Source organism: Pollachius pollachius (assembly GCF_949987615.1).
Source record: "Pollachius pollachius genome assembly, chromosome: 8".
Taxonomy (NCBI): domain Eukaryota; kingdom Metazoa; phylum Chordata; class Actinopteri; order Gadiformes; family Gadidae; genus Pollachius; species Pollachius pollachius.
The window spans coordinates 14,415,752-14,439,191 of NC_136941.1; the positions used below are offsets into that span (position 1 = coordinate 14,415,752).

General features: G+C 45.3%; 2 protein-coding genes across 4 annotated transcripts in view; one reads left to right on the forward strand and one right to left on the reverse strand.

The window, feature by feature from the left end:
- The window catches only part of LOC307078925 (metabotropic glutamate receptor 7-like), a gene marked incomplete at both ends in the record, with an annotated part of 49,853 nt that extends 45,681 nt beyond the window's left edge, over positions 1–4,172 (forward strand). The window contains 2 exons of the mRNA XM_079740960.1: positions 146–398; positions 4,123–4,172. Of these exons, the coding sequence (XP_079597086.1) occupies positions 146–398; positions 4,123–4,172 (303 nt within the window). The remainder of the gene's footprint in view (positions 1–145; positions 399–4,122) is intronic.
- Positions 4,173–13,338: 9,166 nt separating this feature from the next.
- On the reverse strand, positions 13,339–22,937 carry LOC307079466 (dystroglycan 1-like). 3 transcript variants are annotated; one of them, XM_079741826.1, is made up of 4 exons: positions 22,670–22,937; positions 22,277–22,394; positions 18,341–18,906; positions 13,339–17,188 (listed from the first exon to the last, which is right to left on the reverse strand). In XM_079741826.1, the coding sequence occupies exons 3-4, from the start codon at positions 18,764–18,766 to the stop codon at positions 14,876–14,878; spliced, it is 2,739 nt and encodes a 912-aa protein (XP_079597952.1). In that variant the 5' UTR covers positions 18,767–18,906; positions 22,277–22,394; positions 22,670–22,937; the 3' UTR covers positions 13,339–14,875. The 3 variants fall into 3 exon arrangements, with proteins under 3 accessions (XP_079597952.1, XP_079597951.1, XP_079597953.1); XM_079741825.1 differs by lacking the exon at positions 22,277–22,394; XM_079741827.1 differs by lacking the exons at positions 22,277–22,394; positions 22,670–22,937 and adding an exon at positions 21,601–22,059.
- Positions 22,938–23,440: the final 503 nt, after the last annotated feature.

The following is a 23,440-nucleotide window of genomic DNA, read 5'->3' on the forward strand; positions in this document are numbered from 1 at the left end:
AAAACTCCCATGATGCATTCTGTTTCTCTACAAACTCTCACACACTTCCAATACAGAACCAAACATGGGCGTGGTGTCCATCCTGTGTGGGAATCCTCTCACCGCTTCCCCCTCTCTCCCCCTCCCCTGTGTCCTCCCCCTTCAGCTGTACATCCAGACCACCACGCTGACCATCTCCATGAACCTCAGTGCCTCGGTCGCGCTGGGCATGCTCTACATGCCCAAGGTGTACGTCATCCTGTTCCACCCGGAGCTCAACGTGCAGAAGAGGAAGCGCAGCTTCAAGGCGGTGGTCACCGCGGCGACCATGTCCTCACGCCTCAACACGAAGCCCAGCGAGCGGCCCAACGGCGAGGCCAAGACGGAGCTGTGTGAGAGCCAGCCCGCCGACCCCATGAGTACGTCTCCCCCCTCCCCGGAGCACTGCCAACGTAGTCCTAGCTGAACCAATTACACTCACACACTCACACACACTCACGCGGCCCGTATCCTTCTTTATCCATTACATAGTAGCTGTTAACAAAGTTATTGATCCCGCCCGGGCCAAGATGATACACGTGAATGATGATGAACTCGTTTTTCATTAATTATTTTGTGATCACGTCACCGTGCAATCAGAGAGTACTTACAGTGGGAATGGGAACGTTAACACGCCTCAAGGCCAGCAGCGGAGCCACTTGGAAACCCTTCCTCGTCCGAGGCCCTCCTCATCCATATATTTATTCCTCTGTATGACTCTGCAGTATTGTATGAGCTCTGTTTCTAATCATGGGTGGAATTAGATTTTCTTCGCTATGCATTAGGATTAGGGGAGTGGTATTTCCCGCCAGGAGGCTCCGCGCTGTGGTAGGAGGAGCAGGAACGTTGATTTTTTTTTTTCTCTTCGTCGATACACGCGGTGAGGACCTTTACCCAGGATCAATAGCAGGGAACCAGAGGGAGGTCTCCCATCAGGGGAGCCATTGTGCCTGGAAGGGGAAGGAGATAATCTGGTCTCTATGGCGGCGCGTTGCCGTCACTCAGCCACTGTAGGCCTGATCCTGTTAGCAAAGATAATAATGGGGTATTACTGCGAGGTTGTGGGAGACCTACTTACTAACACAGACCACCGGTGCTTAGCCTAGCCTAGCCTAGCCTAGCCTAGCCTAGCCTAGCCTAGCTCCTGCCTGTGTGAGATGGGCACCCAGGGGAGATAGACGTTATTTTTTTAAGGAGTAGGAATAGCATCGCTCTGATTTTCGCCCCCCTTGTTGCCATGGCAGCCCTGGGCTCATAAACTTGTCAGGGAAGATTGACGTCTCATGCAAATCCCTCAATCGCTATCCCACAAAGCCTGTTCTGCTCCTCCTCACATGACACCATCGGCACTGCAACAGGTGCTTGGCCGTATACGGAGTCTCTGAATTATAACCCGTCGATGCCGGGCTTTCATTCCCCCACACACCACACTCCCTCATCTGTCACAGCCGGCCTTTCTGTGTGTGTGTGTGTGTGTGTGTGTTTGTGTGTGTGTGTGTGTGTGTGTGTGTGTGTGTGTATGTGTGTGTGTGTGTGTGTGTGTGTGTGTTTGTATGTTTGTGTTTGTGTTTGTGTGTGTGTATTAATTTTTTATTACCCCTTCATTGTATGTGTGTGTTTGTGTGTTTGTGTCTGGATATCTGCGGATGTGTGTGTGTGTGTGTGTTTGTGTGAGTGTGTTTGTGTGTTTGTATGTGTGTGTGTGTGTCTGTTTTTGTGTGTGTTCGTGAGTGTGTGGGTTTGTCAGTGTGTGTGTGTGTGTGTGTGTGTGTGGTTTGTGTGTGTGTGTTTTTGTCTGGATACCTGCGGATGTGTGTGTATGCATGAGTGTGTGTGTGTTTGTGTTTGTCTGTCTGTGTGTGCATGTGTGCCTGTGTGTCTGTCCATGCAAAACACATTTCCACATTGTCGTGATTGCATAATCACACACACACACAGCACAGAAAAAGACTTAAAGTGGAGCTGATGTCGGATGCTTCGTCTGGGGACCCCGACTCCCCCTCCCTACCCCTCACCCCACGCCCCCACACCCCACCGCTGGTCGCACAAAACATTACTCAGCCGGCAGCCGCTTCACAGAGGGCGAGCCTTAACAGCTGTCTCAGCAGCGCGTCCCATGTCCCGAGGCAGGGCACGCATGGCCCTAAAGCCCCTGCCTCCCTCGCCCGCCCACCCCTCGCTCGCTCTTGAGAGGCCGCACCAAAAGAGTGGCGCCGCGTCATCACCTCTGTGCGCCTCTCACCTCCTGTCCCCCTCCACCCTCGCACAAACGTCTTCTCACCTCACCAGCATGTCCCCGGACACTCTCTCTCTCCCTCTCTCTCCCTCTGTCTTCCTCTCTCTCTCTCCCTCCCTCTCTCTCTTTCTTACTCCCTCGCTTACTCCCTCTCTTTCTATGTCTTTCTCTCTCTCTCTCGCTCTCTCTCTCTCTCTCTCTCTCTCTCTCTCTCTCTCTCTCTCCCACCTCTCCAGCTCCTATTGCCCTTCTATCTTAGAGACAGTGAAAGTGACATTTATTAATGGAGGATTTATGTGCATGGCCGGCCCGAAACCTGAACAGTAGCTCCGTCGTCCCCTGGAGACTGTCCGTCCACTCCTGTGAACGTCACAGCAGCAAATACCTCCCTCCCACTCTCCCCCCCCCCTACCCCTCCCTCTATCTTCTTCTCTTTCTCTTTCACCCGCTCTCTTTCCACCTACTTCTCGCATCCTCTCTCTCCCTGTTCCCCTTCCCCTATCCCTCTCTGTCTCTCTCTCTCTCTCTCTCTGTTTCTCTCTCTCTCTCTCTCTGCCTCTGTCTCTCTCTGTCAGGGTCCGTCCGGCCCCCGCCGTACCCCACAGAGCCCGATGATTTATGGTTTGAAGAGCCTCAGTGAGCTGGGTGGAGTGTTGATGTGGCCTAATACAGTGATGATTATGGCTTTCTGACAAGGCAGGGTTCAACGTTGAGTCGCAGAGATACTGTGAATGGCCGCTTTGATGTCCCTCTAGTAATTATGAGTTTGTCTTCCGCCACTTTTCCAGGATTTAATTGGTTTGCTGGAAGGACTCCGTTAATAAATGGTTATCGTGCTCAGTAAATATAAATAAATGTTGCAAAAGGCTGGATCAAAATGTGGTGCATTTCGTCCTCCAGTTTTGAAGGAAAAGGGATTTTTTTTGTTAACTGGAACAGAAAACGTGAGGTTCTTCCACGTTTAATTCCTGTCGGTCTCAGACTACAAAATGAGGCTGTAAAGAAGTGGTAGAACTTTAATTGCGTAGCCCATGGGAGTCCGTCGCCATGGCAACGTTAAAGCAATAGCTGGAGAATTTACAGCAGTGCTGCTTCTGCGCACAGGAAAAGGCGACCTTCTGGTTCCCTACGAGACAGGGGAGCGATGGACACCGATACGCACACAGATGCACCCGTCCTCGCACCCACACACAGACACATGATTTCTTACGTTTCCATGGCGATCCAGGCTGGGATCATATTGCGTGCCATAGCATTTGTTCCCACTTATGCCTACTCGTGGGGTGTTTGTGGGTTGTTATCACTACAGTTTACATCTAAAAATAGCAAGACAAAGCTTGGCAAGGAGAGGAAAGGTATGTGTGTGTGTGTTTGTTTGTTTGTGTGTATGTATGCGCAAGTGTGCCTGTGTATGTGTGTATTTAGGTGTTTGTGTCGGTGTGTGTGTATTTGTGTGCACATGTGAGTGTGTGCGCGGGTGTGATAATTTGTGCGCTTACGCATGCATGCATGCGTGCGTGTTTGAGAATTTATGATGATACGTAATGTTATATCTGTTTGTTTTGTGTGTGTGGGTATGACGGCAGCAGGGGGAGGTAAGCGAAGGTAATAAACCAGTCAGGAGAATGTTGTTGCTGCTCACACACACAGCTGGGGGCAGTGAGCTCCTTATACAGTATGCACACTGACACAACCAGCAGATGATGCCTGCTTTGATGCCCTGCACCCGGGCTTAAGTAGATTGCAGAAATGCGCTCATTAAACCTCTCTCTCTCTCTCTCACGCTCTCGCTTTCGCTCTCTCTCTCTCTCTCTCTCTCTCTCTCTCTCTCTCTCTCTCTCTCTCTCTCATCCCTACGCTCTCCTCAGGTCAAGCCACCAAGAAAACCTATGTGAGCTACAACAACCTCAGGATCTGAAGCCCAGCCTGCGTTCTTCCTCATTGACCCGTGGCGGCCCGCCGGCGGACTGGCCAGCTGCGGGGAAGGGCCCTGTAGGGGGGGAAGAAAGGAAGGAAGGAAAGAATGAAGGAGGCGGTCCCTCTGCACTAGCCGCCCTACGCCCGCGTAGGACCGCCGAAAGCATACCATCCCCATCCTTACCCGGGAGGGGGCCCGCCCGGCCAGCGGTCAGCACACAGCCATAGGCCCGCTGTGTTTGTGTTTTTAAGTTTGACCAGCAGAACCAGACTGTTTTGGTTTTGGATATTGACAACTGTGTGCCCCCCCCCCCCCCCCCCCCCGATCCCTCTGTGTTCGGCACCAGGGAAGACCCTGCCTGCTGATGCTGGTGGTTGTTCCGTGGTCTGTGGTTGTGAGTGTCGACCACACACACAGGGACAACGGACCGGAGGCATGGATCGGATCCGCACATCGGTTCTTTTTAATGGTCATTAAAGCCATATTCTCCCATGGCGACTTCCCATTATCCAATTTTATGTTTTGTATTATTGACTTCCAGTGATTTTATTTTTTTCTCTCCTTGTGCTTCTTTCTTTACGATGGTTTAACGATGATTAAACAACGTCAATAGTGAGCCCTGCCATTTTCATTTTTATCCCAAAAAAATAAAACTTTAAATGACCTTTCCGGTGTAATATTGATATATCGGCATTGTAAAATGCATAGCTGTATGGATTGAGAATTTCTGAGCATGCCTTAAACAAAACTCTACCCACTGGCGTTGTTGTTGAGATTATATGGAAACAAACATATTCTTGTACCGTCTATGGCTGTGCCTCCATGGAGTTTTTTTAATTTGATATAATTTGAACATCCAATGGAATATTTTTCAGCCGAGGGAATGCAAATTAAGACGGTAGAGAGCTGAACATTATGCATCGGATGCGCTGGTTTCAGTCCCTCTTAGAGGAGAGTTGCTGCAGTAATTTAGTAAACATCTCCAGCCAAACATGTTTCAGTGATGATGGATTACCTACGCCTCAACCACTTTTGACTGCCTGAGAGTTTTCCCCACAGTTTTTAATACACAGTAATACTATAGAAGTGAAATGAGCCTGTTATGATCAAACTAAAAAAGGAAGACAATGCTATCTATACAGAGATGCACACAAACTTTGTTAATGACCAGTGGGATGCTTACATAATGTCTTTACATCGAAGCTACGCCGGTTAGGTCCTTTGAATTAGTCCTATTAACCAAAAGGTTTCATGTCAAAGCAATGGGCACTGTATATACAATTTTTTGTAAATATTTGAGAGTATTTTTCATGTTTGAAGACACAAATAGATATACAGTATTTGTTCAATTGGCTTTGGGTGGTTATCGAAAGCACCACAGAGTATTCACATTGCATGTGCCAATGTATGTCTGTTCAATTTGATGTAAACAAAAAATAGAAAAATAAATCGGGAAAATGATAATGAGCTGAAGCTTTAATCTGTGGGTTTTTTCTTTATTACATACCGGAATACAACCTTTTTCATCCTACAATATGGCTTTAATATGTTGTACATTGAACCCTGTGTCTGTTAGCATGTTTGTTTTATAAAGCGTTGCATTGGGTAAATTGTGCCTGATTATAAATGATGCGGAAAAACAATATCAGCACAATCATGCAAATATGTTGTGATGTCTGACAGATTATGATTAAGTTGTGATGAAACCATTTTGTTATATTTTATACAATTAAACAAGATAGAATCTGACATTCATCATCCTTTAAACGCGCACGTGCATGTCTGTATGACTTTTAGAAGTGCAAATCTGAGTAAGAGGTTGGCCCTGATGGATAATTAGTCCTCATGAATCACTGTTTTGTTTATAGGATGGGGGAGGTGTAGGCAGTTGTGTACTGTGGGCATCTACCTATGACTGGCCCGTTAGCAAGCCCTGCTGAGCAAGGCTGTCATGCACACAACATGTGACCGTCACGACAGAAGGGGAGAGGATGTCCGCCATGATTTTGCTCTTTAGTTGCATCATTGTGTGTGTATGTGTTTGTGTGTCTCTCTATCCCACTTTCTGTCTCTGTCCGTGAGTGTGTGTGTGGGTGTGTCTCTCTCTCTCTCTCACTCTCTGTCTCATTGTTTGTTTCCCTCTGTGTTTATTTCTCTGTTTGTGTCTCCCTCGTTCTCTCTCTTTCTCGCCCCTCTTTGTATCTTTCTCACTATCTCGTTCTCGCTCTCTCTCTCCCTCCCTCTCTTGTTCCCACTCTTGCTCTCTCTCTCCATCTCACTCTCTCTCTCTCTCTCTCTCGCTCTCTCTCCCTCCCCCTCTCTTGCTCCCTATCGCTATCTCCCTCTCTCCCTATATCTGTATGGTTGTGTGTCTTCGTGTCTGTGGATGAATGTACATGCCTAGTATATATGGACTGTATACAGTATTTGTGTGTGTGTTATGCGTGCGAGCACGTGTGTGGGTGCATGGGTGTGTGTTATGAACCTGAGCGGCAATGAAAATAGAGTGATGGCATGCATCCCTCTCTCTTGTTTCTCCTTCCATTTGTCTGGCTCCCTCTCTGCTCCTACGGGACCAGATGGTCTTTACTTTCCGCGCGTACAGTCTGTCATTTCTCTCTCGTACACAGCCAGGAAAAATTCCACTTATGCCCAATTAAGATGAGCCTCCCCCTTACTAAATGAATTGCCTCGGCCAGTGTCTGTGTGCAGCTAATAAGTAAGGGCTTGGGTGGAGTTGAGATTATTTTAGCCAGGGGGGGAAAAGACAAATATGTCCACCAAAGAAAGAAATATGATTCTTGATGGTTGGAGGCAGGAATAGGAGAGAGCGAAAGAGAGATAGAGAGGGGGGGGGGGGGGGGGGGGGGAGAAAGAGAAAGAGAGAGAAAAGTCATCATGAAAGAGTGTCCTGAAAGCTTGCACCTCAAGACCAGCATGTGACTCACACACGGTGCTTGGTGCCTCAAAGCTCTCAGTAGGGACAGAGGTCTACTGGCAGAATCAAGTGGGCACATCATCAAAAGCCAGAAGGCTTTTCTCTGTGGGAGGAGTCGAAAGAAAGAGTACTTTAAGTGGTCTACTGTCTTTTTTAGATTACAACGCCTGGAAATAGACCTTGATAGGCTTGTTAAATAGGCATTATTGAGGAGGTGTCTGAGATGGCTCCGACGTTGTAGAGAACGGTCCTCAACATGCTGCCGTTACATCAGTAGGCTGTGTGAAAGCGTAGGCCTGCATTACTATGCATCAGTGTTTGGGACGAGCGACATTATCAAAGAGCCAACGCTGAATGCTCAAAGCGTCTTTCAGATCATCTATAGTTTGGTGCCTAGAAGAACCCCTCCCCCATCGTGCTGTCAGATCTTCTTCAGACGCGCTCCTTCAGACATATAATTTACCGATGCTAAATCCAGATGAGTTGTTTTTTTTTCACGGCTCCTGGAGCTCTGCTGTCTCTCACTCCTCGTCTTCCCCACTCTCTCAGCCATCGACCAAAACCCTGAACCCTGTCTATTCCACAGCTGATCAATACGTCCTTTTTTATGTTAGCCCATAAAGAAACCCACCTTGATGTTGTATTGTGTGTGCAGCAGCCGCAACACTCTCCCTCTCACCTCCTCCTCGCCCTCTTCCTCCTCCTGGGCCCTGGGCCGACTTTGTCCCCTCTTTTTTATCTCCTTGAGGAGGAACCACACTAACTACGTTAATAAATAGTAGTGTGTGCGTGTGGGAGTGCAGATGGATTTGGTTAAGAAGGTGTGGTCAGGGCCATGCCACCAGCTCTGCATGGAAAGAGCATGTAATGCGTTCTCGCAGGCCCAATAACAACCCTGTTACTACTGCCACCAACATCTAGGGCAGCTTTTTCGTTGTGTACGGAGCCAGCGGTGTGACATTAATGATATCCTCCCCATCTCGTCAATGGCGCCACTCGTAATTATCATCTGGGTATGATAGCGTTTGTGTGTGTGTGTGTGTGTGTGTGTGTGTGTGTGTGTGTGTGTGTGTGTGTGTGTGTGTGTTGCATGCATATGTGTGTGTGTGTGTGTGTGTGTGTGTCCATGTTTTTTTGTGTGTCTGTGTGTGTGTGGGGGGGGCATGCATATGTGTGTGTGGAAGTGTGTGTATGTTTGTGTGTTTGTGTGTTTGTGCGTGTGTGTGCGTGCATGTGCGTGCGCACGACAATCAGGGTTGTTTTTTTTCACACTGTTAATCAGTGGACTGGCCTAGTCATTATTCTAATCACATTAGTGTCTCATGGTGTTTATTCATTTGGCCCGTTGTATCTATGGCGAGGACATGCACCAAGATGGTTTGATTGACAGTGTAAGAATACATTTGAAAATCCGAGTCATTAGACGTATAGATTGTGACGGCACACGGTTAACATCCGCTATCTCTACTCTTCAGAGCTGGGCTGTCTCCATGATAATGAGGATGAAGGGGTATGGTCTATTCTACTCTTCTCTCTCTCTCTCTCTCTCTCTCTCTCTCTCTCTCTCTCTCTCTCTCTCTCTCTCTCCCTCTCTCTCTCTTTCTGTCTCTATATGTCTCTCTCTCTCCCTCTCTTGAGTGCTCTCTCCCTCCCCCTCCATTGTATCTCTGGCGTGTAATTTAATCTTTGCCAGGGATAATGATCATAAGGAAATCACATAGTAGACACTGTTATCAAGACATCCGTGTCAGACAAACAGCCTTTGATGTGTTTATTGTATTTAGTTATTTTTCATGTTGGGGGTGGGATTTGGGGGGAGGGAGGAGAGGGTAACACTGGGTTCTTTCATGTGTGCGGTTAACGTGATCTATTTTTATGAGATTTGGATGCATAGAGAAATGCAGCTTGATTTGCGAGTCTCTCCACATGCAGAAGGAGTTGGTGTGAAGCTTTTGCTGTTGTTTAGATTTTTTTGGACAAAATCACAATGCTGGCCATCACAAAGTAATAGCCAACAGTGCTTTGAAAAGAGAACTGTTTGTGACCTGAACAGGAGTCGACAGAGGTAAGTGCTGGCTGGCTGTGAAATGTGATTAGCAAGCTAAGCTCCGGAGTCCAGGGCACAAACAATTCACTTCCACACCCTCCCCATGTTGCTGTTAGTTCAAACAATGGTAGATGAGGGTGGAATAAACCAGACCGCTAACAGAATGCTATAAGAGAGGAACATACAAAAGGAGGAACATACAAAAGGAGAAAAATACCCGCTTGATGTTATGCCTCTTTCCCATTTTGCCTTTGTTTTAGATGTGTCTTTGTTCAGTGATACGAGTCGTCCCCATTAATCTACTATTCACAGCTCTAATTGGCGTGCATTTTGCAGGATTTTTTGCCCAAGGGATTGTACAATATAAATGAAATACAATCATTCAAAGTGTTAATAACTGTTTTACATTTAAAATATAATGACACTAAAGCTTGTGAATCTCATTTCTCACCTGTCTGTGATGGGAGCACTCTCCGTTTGATCAAACTCTACCCAAAGGTAGCATTAATTATGAATGTCCACAATAGAGTTAATGGGCTGCAGCCATTGATGAAGACGACTTAATGACCACATTTCCACTTCACACGGAATAACCTCAGCAATGGAACTCGTCTTATGGTGGTCATTAAGTACTTTTTTAATCCACTTCTAAAAATTGAAACATTAATGTATCCATATATATAAAAATATATCTATGTACAGAGATATACATATATATTTAAAAAAATTAAAGATTGTGTATATGTCAACACATACACACTCACATGGACACACACACACAAACACACACACACACACACACACACACAAACAAATCTTGCTGTTAAAACACCTAAAGCATATTTATATAATGCGCACAATATCTCAATGTCCTTAACAAAGCAATGCAATCAAGCACTGCACGGACAAGCATATGATCCAGTTTCCACATTCCACAATTGGGGTCCCTGTGGTCTGAGTCCCATAAGGGTCCCTTCACGGAGAGCAGAAGGGGTCCAGCCAGGGCCCCATGCACACAGTCCCCGGCCCATCTGGCCATCAGACTGCGGCGCAGAGCAGCAGAGGTAGAGGAGAGGGAGACCACTTCTTAAATGTGTACAAATGGCAAAGGAGGGATAGTTACAATAACGGTACAAAGGTTTCAAAAAGCCTTAATCAGGCTATCAGGCAGAGAGTGTGATTAAATGGTTGTAAGCTGGTGCGGTGATGATCATTTGGTGTGCAATACCAATATATCAATGGAACAGAGCAATACCAGTTAAATGGTAGCAGGTATACGAGAACTGTTCTTTTACTACCAATAGGGCATCCTAGGCCAATTGGCTCAATACATCTCTGGTGGTACTCACTGTGGTGGTATAATTCATTCCAAGCCAGTCGGCGTATATGCTTGCACAAACAGGCGGTTTTCTTTCCCCTCGCTCTGGAAGAGATATTAGCCTCTTGAGTGGTGGGTGTGAAATATGTCACTGGTAAAGTTAATGGCACGCTATGGAACTCCAAGACATGATATTGCTAAAACAAAGCCGTCAAGCCAAATTTGTTATTCACGGCTCAGGCGTTCAGACTACAAAACATGTCACTGTATGTCAACCGAGGGCTTGGCCAAGAAGGGTTTACATGGTGCCACATCTTTGTGTGATCACCCAGAAAAAGCACTGCAGTTAGGCATATCACTTTCTATTCTCCAATGTTATGTTCTCCCACCTTCTCTGAATAGGCCTACTTTGTCAACTCTGCCAATGGGTCCCCCTGCTCTTCTTCCAAAAATAAATACCAGTAGCCTATTGAAGCCTTTGGATTGGAGCCAATGTATAATAGAGAAAATGGCAAATTGCAATTAGCGCTCAATTTCTTCGTCTGTGACTGAATCATGGGGGTGGGCGATGGGGGGATGGGAGGGGGTTAGTAAAGTTGTTTTAAGTCATTACACTTTCTAATTATAAGTGTGACTCATCATGAGGGTGCCACAGACACACGTGAACACGAAGGGGGTTACGTAAGGATAATTTCATGGCACATATATTTTTTCACTCATTCCTGTATTGGCACCATGTATTGTCTAATAAACTGCGCTCCTCGGAAGCCATTTATATCTCATAACGTAACATCTCAATGATACCCGTGTCGTGACGCTATACTGCCATCTATCGTCACTAACGTAACAAGTGCACTGAAATAACCAGCAGCCTTCTGCCATCTACCGTCACTTATATTTGTACGATCGCATCCCCTCTCCGTCGTCAGTAATTTGCGTGTTCGTAAAGTTATTCGTAAAAAGATTACACAAAACAAGTCTACATTTTACATTTAATACGTGCGTCAGCGTCCTAACTACCAAGATCATGCATTACGGATGAGTTTTTTGCATTGGGGTACCACACGGTGGCACTGTGGTCACGAGTAGGAGCAGAAAGTCCGGATTTTTGCATATCTTCAACATGAATTGTTTAAAAAACATATAACAAATAAAAGTAATATTATAAATCGATTATATGTTATAATACAGCCTTATAACTTAGACTACGGATGTATTGCAAAACGATGATAAGCCTTAGATTGTGAAAGGATAATCTTGTTGCGTTTGCAAGAGGTCAGAGGTTATGGTTTATACTTATAGATACAGAGCAGGGGTTAGGATTTAGAATGTATATAAATAGAGTTGGTTTTATGAATACCTATAGAATGGTAGGTGGTAAATAACTCTGAGGGATTCCAGTAGATATGGCATGCCCATTATGAGAACTCAATAAAAAAAAAAGGCATTAGGAAATGTGTATAGGCCGATGCTATGTCCCTTGGGCTTTGAGTTTGAATTGAGCGTCATTGTGGCAAAGCTGGACAGCAGATTGAGAACTTTATATGCAGCCAACTCTACCGCATATCTCGTACCTGTAATGCTAATTACCACCCATTCAAAATCAGTGACAGCCTCCACAATCTCAGGGTGGCATACGTAGCTTTAAAATAATTTGACAGTGCGAGCATTGAGTTACTGAGATAATTACCATCCCATTTAAAACAAGAGAGATCGCCTCACATTTCTATCTGGTTAATTGGAGTTTGTTATGACCTTGCAGCCATCATCAGTTCAGGTAAAAATATTATGAGTAAGCCTCATGCAGTCTCTCTAAGGCAGATCTGATTACTCTTCCACCCATATATCAAACCTAAAAATTAATAATTTGCAAGTGTCATTAGACTCGCTTGCAAATTAAAACTTTTTAGCCAATGTATTACACCCTGGCTTTGCACTATGGCACCATAACAAATTGGTAGTGGTTTCCCAATGTTTCTTTGTGTTTCTCTTTGGCCTGGTTCTGGTAAGCCAACCAAACAGGAGCACCGAAAATCATAAAGCGGTCCTTAAAAAACAAATGCCTGAAAGGTCAGTTCAGTAAAGGTTCTCATTGATGTCATCCATATTTGACGTTCTCATCTCATACATTAACCTTCAGTCCCAGTGTGTTATTAATGAGGACGGGGGGCGGGGGGACATAGTGAGTCAGGGTTTTCATCTCTGACACCTTAGATGAGCTCTTCTGGTCATACAGAACTGTAGTTCAGTCATGCCTGTGGGTTGCTGTGATAACATTCCAAGGAGACAATCTTTTCTCTTTTATCGTGAGTGTGTTCCATTATGACATGGGGGCAGGAGGCAGTGTTGTGCAGAGGTCAGGGCGTTTGACTCCCAGCCAGTCGGGTAATGGGTTGAATCCCCATGTATGCAGATTATACCTGGAGTCATCCTTGAACCAGATGCCTAGGCCCTAGTTGAAAAAAAAAATTTGAAAACCTGACCATCAATAGTCATGATCGAAATCCTTTCAAGAAAGGTAGTGGCAGATCATTTTATATGCCTGCTTAAAGCCTGGGTGAGCACTTCAAAAATCATACTGGTCAATACCTTAAAGATTGGAACAATAAATATCCCAGACTTTACCAAACCCTTTTCATTGCGGTTAATGTTGGGTCATTAGAAATAACAGAAAAAAATGTTATTGGAATGAATGCGTCCTCAATTAACCATGATGTTCCTCACTACACTAACCTTCTGCGCATGTGGAGGGCGTTCAACAAGACCAATGTACCTCTATAGAAAATAACACTTCAGTCCACATGAAAGTCAGAAATGAAGGATAAGATGCCATGGCTTTGAGGCTTTACAAATAGTAGTACATCTTTATTAATATATTTTCATAAAACAATTTAAGACTGTATCAAAAACTCAGTATAAACATTAGATTTTAAACCATTTTTTCTTATGTGGTAAGATATGAAACGTACATTATTCACGTACTTTACTGCCTTTTACTCCTTTCCCCATCATATTCTCAACATGATTCAATGTTTTCTCCAGTAAGTAAATATTTTCATTATCTCCACAAACTAAAAAGTAATTTATTTTTTTAATGATTGTGTGATCATAAATCTAGAGACAGACGATTAAAAAATAGAACGATTCTCCCTGGCCCCATCCCATTCCCCGACTGATACTGAAAAAAAACACTAACATTATGCAGTCTTCCAATTTCACAAGCAAACCATTATGTACATACACTTGTCCCTGTGCCTCACCAGACACTGATAACACAGCCCACTGAACATACAGTACCGCGGATAGAGGCAGAGCAGTTGTTATACAGCACTGAATGCCCCTCCCCAGAACACACACGTACACGAATCCCATTGGATGTCGACACTGAAGTTCCGCCTCTTCCTGGTTGTTGCAGGGTTCCTCTGCGCCAATCATTTTAAGCACCTCAGTGGCCCTTTGTTAAGTGTTAACAACGCAATGTTTGTACTGAAAATGGCAATGTCGAAACCCATCCTCCAGTACCCCAGGTAGGCCCAGTGGCAAGTACAAAATAAAATGTCATCATTTATTATGCAACTTAAATTAGGCTACATCTGTAGACATGATCAGTTTAATGCTTTATTTTTTACTGTATAACAAGTAATATCAGTCATGGTTGGTGTTAAAAACAAAAACAGAACAAAATGGTCCTTAGTGCACCTCTAGTTACAATGTTCATTGCTTCAAGACACAAAGTGCAAGACTTAGCAAGATTTTGCCGATTTGCGGGTGTTATGGTCAAGAGGGAGCAAAGCCTTGAAGTCAACAAGTTAAGATCAAATATTAAAAATCAAAATGTAAAAATGTAAATAAAATGTAATCATGCTTTGAATTTGGTATTTTAGATTTCCCCCTTCGGAAAATAACTGCTGCAAACTCTTAGTAAACCTGGCCTTAAAAACAGGTAAGGATGATACGGAATTTGTATAAAGATTTCCATTTCTGAGGAGAGTCAAGTCTGTTGTCATTGTGACATTTTCTCCAAACACCTCTAGGCTGCAGTCTTTCTTGGTTTATTATTTTCTATACAATAGAAACCGTACACCAGAGATTAAATTGACTCTTCTTGGCAAAAAATAAGAAAAAGAAAAAAAAATAAAGGAAATTGGTAGCAGAACTGAAGAATGACAAAAAGACTGCTGTGATAACCGTTTTCCTTTTCAATTTGTCCATGGTCAGCAGCATTCAAGGAAACCAGTCTTTATCCAAGATGTTCACATATATGGGCATGGTTCCCTGCTCCTACAAAGTCAAAGCAATCTCATTTGAGCACATGTTAAAATTACTTTTGTGAGAGTTTCCGTACAAATAAGCAATCCCCAAGTTGCTCCTGCATCCCAAACCGCGATCCCCAGTGAGGGTTAGGGGGGCACGTAGGGGGGGGGGGACCTATATGCGGTCATGTTCTTGGGTCGAGAACCTTTGCCCTCGATGGGGACGGTAAAGGGGGGAGGGGGCTGGTAGGGCGGGGCGTTGGGATCCTCGTCCTGGTAGATGGAGTACTCCTCCAGCAGGTCCTGGTGGAGCAGGGTGCTGTGGGGGCCCGCCATGTTGGGGTACTCGGGGGGAGGGAGGGGGGGCTTTTCCTCTTGGAGGATCAGGGGAATGCTCGAGGATGGGGGCGACTTGGAGTCATCCAATTCATCTGCAAAAATGATGGGGACCCCCTTCTTGATGAACGTGGCCTGCTCCTCGATGGTCATCTTCCCCTTGCGCTTCTTGCGGTAACACACCATGGCGATGACTCCGGCGATCAGCAGCAGGGCGGCCACCACCACGGCGGGGATGACGGTGTGGAGGTAGACGTCGTCGCTGCTCCTGCGGCCCGTGCCCGGGGTCTGTGTGGGCGTCGGGGCAACGGGCGCCGGCAACTCACCCGGAGGCACAAACGTGTAGCTCTGACACTTATTAGTGCCGCGGATTGAGATGTTAATGGGCTTGAACTCCGGCTCCATGGCTTTAATGAAGGGCAGTTTGGGCTTGCCCTGGGGATCGGAGATCTTGTTGCTCAGGACAGTGATCTGGTCCTTCGGACAAGGGCTTTGCTGGAGACTGTTATTAGTCCATTCGACCACGATGGACCCCTTGGTGATGCTTCTCAAGGTCACGGTGCTGCTGTTGCGGTCTCCGAAAGCGTAGGCCAATTTCTTTGTCAGGAGAATCTTCCTCTGCACGTCGTCGTTAAGAGACTTCGGGTCGCCGTGAAAACGCGCCGAAAACACCACGGAGGGTTTGTCATTCGCTGTCCAACGGTTGACGTGGACCTCGAAGGCGTCCATGATGCTCTCGCCACCCTTATCGGTCGCGAGCATGAAGTACTCGTGGGTGCCCTCGTGCTCAGACTCCGGCAGGCCGTACAGCAGCTGGATGGTTCTGTTGAACTGGATCCAAGAGGTCTCAGTGACCGCTTCGTTGGGGGTCTTCTTCAAACTCAGACGCAGTTTATCGGTGGTGCCGTCTTCTCGGTCGTAGAACGTGTCAGGTGGAATCTTGACCTCAAAGTACGTCCCGACCCAGGCGTTCACCTCATCGATGGGGTTGTGGATCGTCGGCCTTTGGTTTTCCTCTGGAACCACAGAGACGACGGTGGGACGTCTGGGGGGCTTCGGTATTGTGGGTTTAGGCTCTCTTGGGGCTGGGCTGGTGGTTTTGGGTTTCTTGGGTTTCTTGGTGGCGACGGGTCGAGGCTTTTTGGTGGTGCTCGGTGGGGTCGGTACCGCAGTGGCTTCGATAATTGTAGGTCTGGTCATAGTGGGCTGGATGGGCATGGAGCTGGTGGTTCCTATTACTCTGGTGGGTTGAGGAGGACCCAGCACGGGTGTGTGGGCGATCTGATCTCGGAGCCTATTGGTTGGCTTCACTGGAAGAGGCAAAGGGCCACGGACAGGTGGAGCGGAAATCTCTGTTGCTGGGGCAATGGATGGCGAGGTAGGGGTGGGAACCACACGAACGGGGGGCTCCGGTTGAGTGGTAGGGGGGAGCAATGAGGGCAGCGGAGTGGGTGTGTTGTGCAACTGCCTTCTGACCCGTCTCACTCCATTGGGCTTTTTGTTGACAATGTGCCAACCGACGACTGGATATCCTAACTTTGCCGACATGCTTCCGTCCTTGGCTGGAGACTGGACACTGTTGATGTTTGGAATGCTGCTCTGGTCAAGCGCACAACCAAGTTTCCATGACAACAAGGCCCCATTCTCCACCACCTTCTTCGCGTTTCCCGGACCGGCCATGAAAGCGGACATGTCAAAAAGGCGGTTGTTCACCACGGGGACAGCCCACATGTGCTCCAGGGGTACATGAGAGAACTCCCTCATTACGTCCATCAGTGCCACCCTCTCTTTAGCGGCCATCTTTGTCAGATCGGCGTCAAGGATGACGGTGAGGACGGTGACATGCTCCTCTGTGCCGCAGGTGAAGGGCTGGAGGCCGCTGATATCAGACTGGAGCGTGAGCAGGGCTGGTTCCGCGTCGGCCCGCTCCTCTGGGAACACTTCGATAGAAAAGACGGCGCTGGGAGGCGCCACCTGGCCTGGAACCTTGGCATTCAGCTCCCCTCCAGTGACTGCAATGTGGTGAACACCTTTGTCTTGCTCCAGAGCCATACCAGACAGGACGCAGCGCTCCGTGTCCCAGTGTAGCCAGGACGCTAAGGTCTCCTTCCCCATGGCAGTGAGCTGCAGCAGATAAAGCAGAGCACAGGCATATTCTAGTTTATGCTGATTTTACAATTGGTACCACTTAGGTTAGGCCAAGAAAAAAACTGATGTGAACTTTAAATATCTACAATGCACTGCTTTTTTCTTAAAATTCTTGCTGACAGTAGCTGATCATATAAATAGGAAGTAGGCCATAATAATACCAATAATATAAAAGTCAGCATTTAGGTGAAATTTAGGTAGCGAGTTATATACATTTACCACATAAAAACTGGTTAAAACATGTTGAATGGACCTCAAATAAATGGAGTAAGTTAAAAAAAGATGCACTGAAAAGGCAAGGAAAAGACTGGAGACATGTATTAATCCACTAACTATTAAATGTGTCTGGCACTGCTGTAAGCCTGGCAGTGACATGAGCATTACCGTTTCCATGACATGATGGTTGACAGTGCTATTGTAAATTGGCAAGTGCATAAAAATAAGCCTATTGCAATTATTAAGTCAGTAAACTCATAATTTCTGTGGTAATACATCACTCCTCCAAATCTATTATTATACATATAGTCAAATGTATTTTTGTATACTGATGTACTCTATATAGCATTAAGGTACAGGTACAGGGAACCATTGCACTTGCCTATAGTACGTTTTAACAAATGCTTAAAGAACAAATGACGTGATCTGAAGCAGCAGCAAAAGGTCACGCTGAATAGCCACTAAGCAAACCATTTGTTTGGTAACTGTTTAGAATTTAATCTATACAGGCAGCCAGAAGCAAATTCCATTTAGATACACTACAATAGTTGGTATAGTTGTGATTTGGGACATTGAGTTTGATTAACACAAGAAACCGATGAAAGACCATGCTGTAAAAAGGCATTTTAAATACACACAAGGACTGAGTGATGAGTCAGATAAATGAGGCAACATGATAAGCATAAGGACTTCAAAACGTCACTGATATATTATGATAAGCTTATGAATTCCAGGAAAACCAACTGAGGTTCATAACAATAAAATATTCAGCCATTAAAAAGTTAATGCATTCAATCGTCATGATGTCCCAACAATAGCACTCAAAGACAAACAACAATATTTAATGGTACTACTTCACATCGGTTTTTAAAGTATCTCTGTGTCGTACACCACCTGGTGAAGGTTACTCACATGGATGTTACAGCTCCCGTTGGCAGGCCTCGGTGGAACCCTCATCTGAAACACCTGGCCCACGACCGCCGAGGAGTCATGGAGGCCAACGTGCAGTCCCTCCGTCACTGCCGCAGGTCCTTGGACGGGCGGCGGCTGTGCCTTGGCAACCGCAGCCAGAGTGGCCTGAAACTCGGACAGTGCAAAAGACTGCATGGACGCCTCCAGCTCCACGGACATCATTTCAACCACCGTGTCCTGCTGGGGCCCTGGCAGCGTGCCCTGGGCGAGGGCCACTAGAAGGCCCATTATCAGAGGGATAGTCCTGCCTGGGGGAAGCTTGCTCCTCCTGGAAATCCCACAGCTCAGGTCCTTGCGTCTGTAGTGCATAGTTAGGGGTAGTCCTGCTCTCAACCAGATGTCCGAGAACAACTGGAGAGGCAACATGCACTGGCGGCGAGCGGGATGTGGAACAGAGTCTCCGTAACCAGGCTCAGCTCAGAAACACAGCCTTTGTGTTCTTCTGTTCTCCGTTTTGATCCATGAAGAGGGTTCCACGGCAGGGTTGTCAAGTTGTCATGCGTCAGCTGTAGGATGAAGGAAAGAGTCAGATTGAAATGGATTTCCTATGATGTATGGGCAAACCTACTTTAGATCAAGTAGAACATCATAATGGACATACTGTGTTCACCTTTTTTTTTTTAATTGATTGAATTTGTACTGATGGTTGGGAGATGACTCGGACCTAAATGTTGACTTTCCCTAATCTGTTACCGATATTCTAAAGTGATAGATTAGTGTTAGCCAGGCAAAAACAATCAATACCTGTACTCGCCAACATAAGCATCACTGAGAACGTAGAATATAACATAATGCTTACAACAAAAAGTGAAAGATTTACATTACATACATACACGGCTGATGCCAAAAATATAAAATGCTAATAAAATAGGGTACTTTGTTTACACAAATTAACTACAGTGAAACTGCACAATTTTCTACTGATTCAACTAGGGTGACTTAATGAATGAAAGAGCTATTTAAGTTTACAACCAGTGTCCTTTTGATGATTATGAATGATGATGACCATTTTGGATTATTTACCAACTATAGCAGAATAGTCCCTCTTTCAGAAATAACAAACATCTCAGAGGTTTTTCATTCATAATGGAGAATACAGGCAGATTCCCCAGTTATTTCCCTCCCAAATTGAAGGGTTGCAGTGTATGACTCTCGTGAGATGGCAGGAGCGTCAAAGGTCATTTGTCTTGGTTTGAGTTTTAATTAGGTGCCCTGAGGGTGGGAATTAGGAGTCTTAATTGTGCTGACCCAGCCAACCCCAATCCTGTAGCACTGAGAGACAGGCAGAGCATGGCCCGCAAATCGCCTGGAATTCTAATGCCTATGCCATGACGTCAGCTCAAAGAATAATAACCATGCAGTGACTGAAAACACCAATCCAGTTCCTCATATGCCATCTACTTTCCCTAAATAAAGGAAGCAAAAGCGTTCACAAGCATCACAGCTTGGTTGGCTGCCCTAACCTCAGATGTTTGGAAAATGTTAACTAATGGCATGTAGACGAAAAGGTTCTTATAACTAAGTTTGTCTTTTTGGTGGAAAAACAAAAAACACTTTAAGCTTGTCTAAATTGCCATGTTGTGGCCTAAAGTTTGATCTTCCCTGACAAAAGGTTAACCAGAATAAAAAGGTCATTCAATAAATGGCACAACATAGAAGTTCTACGTCTACACGTGGGACTTTTCAGCTGTGGAGCACCTTTGACAAGTAGCATGTCACTTGTAGCAAATCCGGTTAGCCATAAACAGTAAATCTGTACAATTGCCGATAAGGTATCAGCAAGGTACAGTTACTGTTTTATCCGAAATCAGATCTCTTCATCATCTCCAAGGCATACTCCCCTAACTGCGAGTATCCCCACACAGTAAATGTTTGGGGCTAGATTAACTAGCTGTGTACAAAATATGTTATGAATTAAGCAAATGGACACTTTTGCTTCACTTTAACGATGTGCGCACTTCGCTGCCATCGCACTCTGCCTCTTCCAAGATGTTCATGGACATCATAGATCCAACAGTGCTCTAGCAATTGATCTGTGAAAGAGGGAATCCAGCAGTGTTGCATCAAACCTTTGTAATTTGTGTAATTTCTTCACCCCTTACAGATCTTATCGTTGTTTGATACCGTTTATATTAATACATTTTAGGTGCAGATAGTCAAACGTAATTCAGAAGCAGAAAATTTTAACATTCTGTGGACAGCTGCCTAAATGGACCATTATATACAACCCTCTAACGCAGATGATTTTGAATGCCAACCAATGCACAAGCACATTTCTAAAGTCATCTCTTTGACACAAGGCCAAGCAAGCACAATGGAAGGGCTGCATCTATGTAATATTCCAGGTGAATAAGTAGAAAACAATATGACAAACGCAAATCACTCAACATTCATGAGCATTTCAATGTACAACACAAAACTTTAATACAGAGCTACAGTTTCCCCATATGAAACCCCTTTGTGAAACAGGTGAATAAAACCAAAAATAAATGAAATAGGAGAGTGGGAGACAGAGAGATTTTGCCAGGTGTGCATACTCTGCATTGTCCAATGACATTACTTCTGAGAACACGTTCCAAACAGGCACACAATCAAAACAAAGCAGTTGAACCTATTTGGGGCCAAACTAGGTTAAGAAAACTGAAAAATATACGTCAAGCCGCATCAAGGTGAAATGACACCAACAGGAACACAAAAAGCCTGTGACAAACAATGAATCCTTCCAAGTTACCTATTCCTGGAAGGTCAGACAAGAGCAGTACTAGACCTACTCTTCCTGTTTTGACTTGAATCAATAGGCTATGATCGGAAAGGGTACATCTGCTGTAAAGTGATCATGTCTTGTCTTGATATAATTTGGAAATAAGTCAGCTTTAAAACAGTTTTCAGAACAGTAACAGAAATAAAGTAGGCCCTTCAGTATAAGTGTAGCACAGCCATTTAAGCGTACAGCACCTACGCAAGACTACAATGTTAAACATTGGGTATATCGAAGTTGATATAAAAAGTTAGTTTTAATTATTAACTGTCTTTGGTCTACTGATCTACCAAACACATCGAGGGTCATTTTCCCGCTGTCTAAGACAGTGTACGGTCCGTTCTGAATTGATCGACTCGGTAGCAATAACCTGTGGTTTAACAGTATAAAAGGATCTGTGCACACATTCACACTGGCATTGGGGGACATTGAATTGACGTACCTCATCCAGTAGCCTCTGGATACCGCATGAGCTGAATAACAAATATTTCCACGAGACAAGCTTGCAACCGGAGGTTTTCTTTCATCCCCCCAAAAACACTCGATTTGATTATATAGCCCAGATACTCTGGGGTAAAGGCGGCGGAGTCAGTTTTCCCTTCAACATATTGGGACATACGAGTGCTTGGGTCCAACTATGTGGTCGAAATAGCAAACAAGCACAAAAAAAAAAAAGTTGGTTGGACATATCGACGCGGAACTGCTTTTAACCAGACCGAAGGCAAACTTATCGGCAAATCAATAGATGACATTGTATTCCCAAAAAGCAAAGCCAGTATGTATCAGCAGTATCGCAACTGTCAATCGTGTGGACAACCCAATAAAGGATCTTAAAGAAGGACTGCAATACGTCTGGATTTCGATAAAAGGCTAAAGATAACTATTTTCCTCGGGCCCAATTCTGCTGCTTCTGTTGCTATGCTCCTCGGCGTCGACGAGGCCTCGCTAGATACAATCCACCGTCACCCAAAACAATACGCCGTCAGAACAAAACACCCCTCGATGTGACACGTCGAATAAATCACCAGTGGTTATAATTGAAAAGATTTCCTTGCAGAAGGAAGGTGAAACCCAGAGGGAAGGAGCGGCGGTGCGTCGGGCTACACAGGATCATGCACCTGCTCTATTCTAGGCAGCGGGCTGTCCTCAACACACTGCCGCCTTGAGCAACACGGCTCTCCGTTCTCCACACGACCAGATCCGCCCAAAGACACTGTATCGGTCGAACTGACACACCTGGAATAATAAAACAGGGCAATGACAAATAACACAATGTTTGCCTCTGCGTAATGCTTTTTGCATTGACAGCCAGCCCGTGTATATGGGATGACGAGCAGCTAGCGGTGGCATCGAACATGACTGGTGGTGTTGACCTGCCAAGTGGGCGAATAAAATAAACTGAAAGGAAGTTAGTCAACAACACGAACAGAACGAAAGTCGCAGGGTTATCCTTTTTGACAGCTTGCATGTGAAGGAAAAAATTTCGACTCGTAAACGAACGAGAAACTGACCTTGCTAGCTAGCTTGCGTTAGCCAACTCGCCCCGTAATGTCTCCTCTCTCCGGTGAAAGCTCCAGCGAGTAGCGCTCAATCCCATTAAACATGCATTCTCCTTTCCAAAGCCTACCGAGGTCCAGGCGGGTCATACGTTCGGTGGTCAACAATACTAATCGAACAGCATGTTTCTTCTTCTTTCGACTGAATGCAATGGCATCTAGAGTTGTGGTGTGTGCGTGTGTTTTAATTATTCCAGTAGCTGCCTCTCACCGCCTCTGTCTGCTGGCCTCCTTCCTCACAGGTCTACAGGTTGAGGCTTATCTGGAGAAGGCGCTGGACTCCGCCTCTCTTTGGAAGCATGCAGGTGAAAGACAAATTGATACAACTTGCATCTGGGAGGGGAACACATACAGCCTACCCACTGTACTGTACCGCGCATAATAATGTTTTCATTTTTTAACCCATTCACTATGTTGTAATGTTCTATGAACCAGATTTATTTACATTCTTATTTCTCATTCTTATTTGTAGGCTAATATGAGGTCGGCCTGCATGTTATTATCATATGTAGCCTATATTTTCTAGCTTATACGTATGGGCCTGTGTTTACATTCAAAACAGTTTTTAATAATATTTCATATTTACTATTATCTTCTGTTCATAAAGATATCACATACTGTGCACTAGCTACATTCTGTCCCGGATTTTCCTATTGGGTTAACCTCATATTGGACCTAATATAATCTTGGCAAAGATAAAACGGCTGTCCAGTGTGGGCCGACTGT

Excerpts from the sequence above, each read along its gene's own strand:
- LOC307079466 (XM_079741825.1), bottom strand. The coding sequence starts at position 18,766 with ATGTTGCCTCTCCAGTTGTTCTCGGACATCTGGTTGAGAGCAGGACTA. Across the intron at positions 17,189-18,340 it reads ACGGGAGCTGTAACATCCAT|CTCACTGCCATGGGGAAGGA; the intron begins GTGAGTAACCTT and ends TATCTGCTGCAG.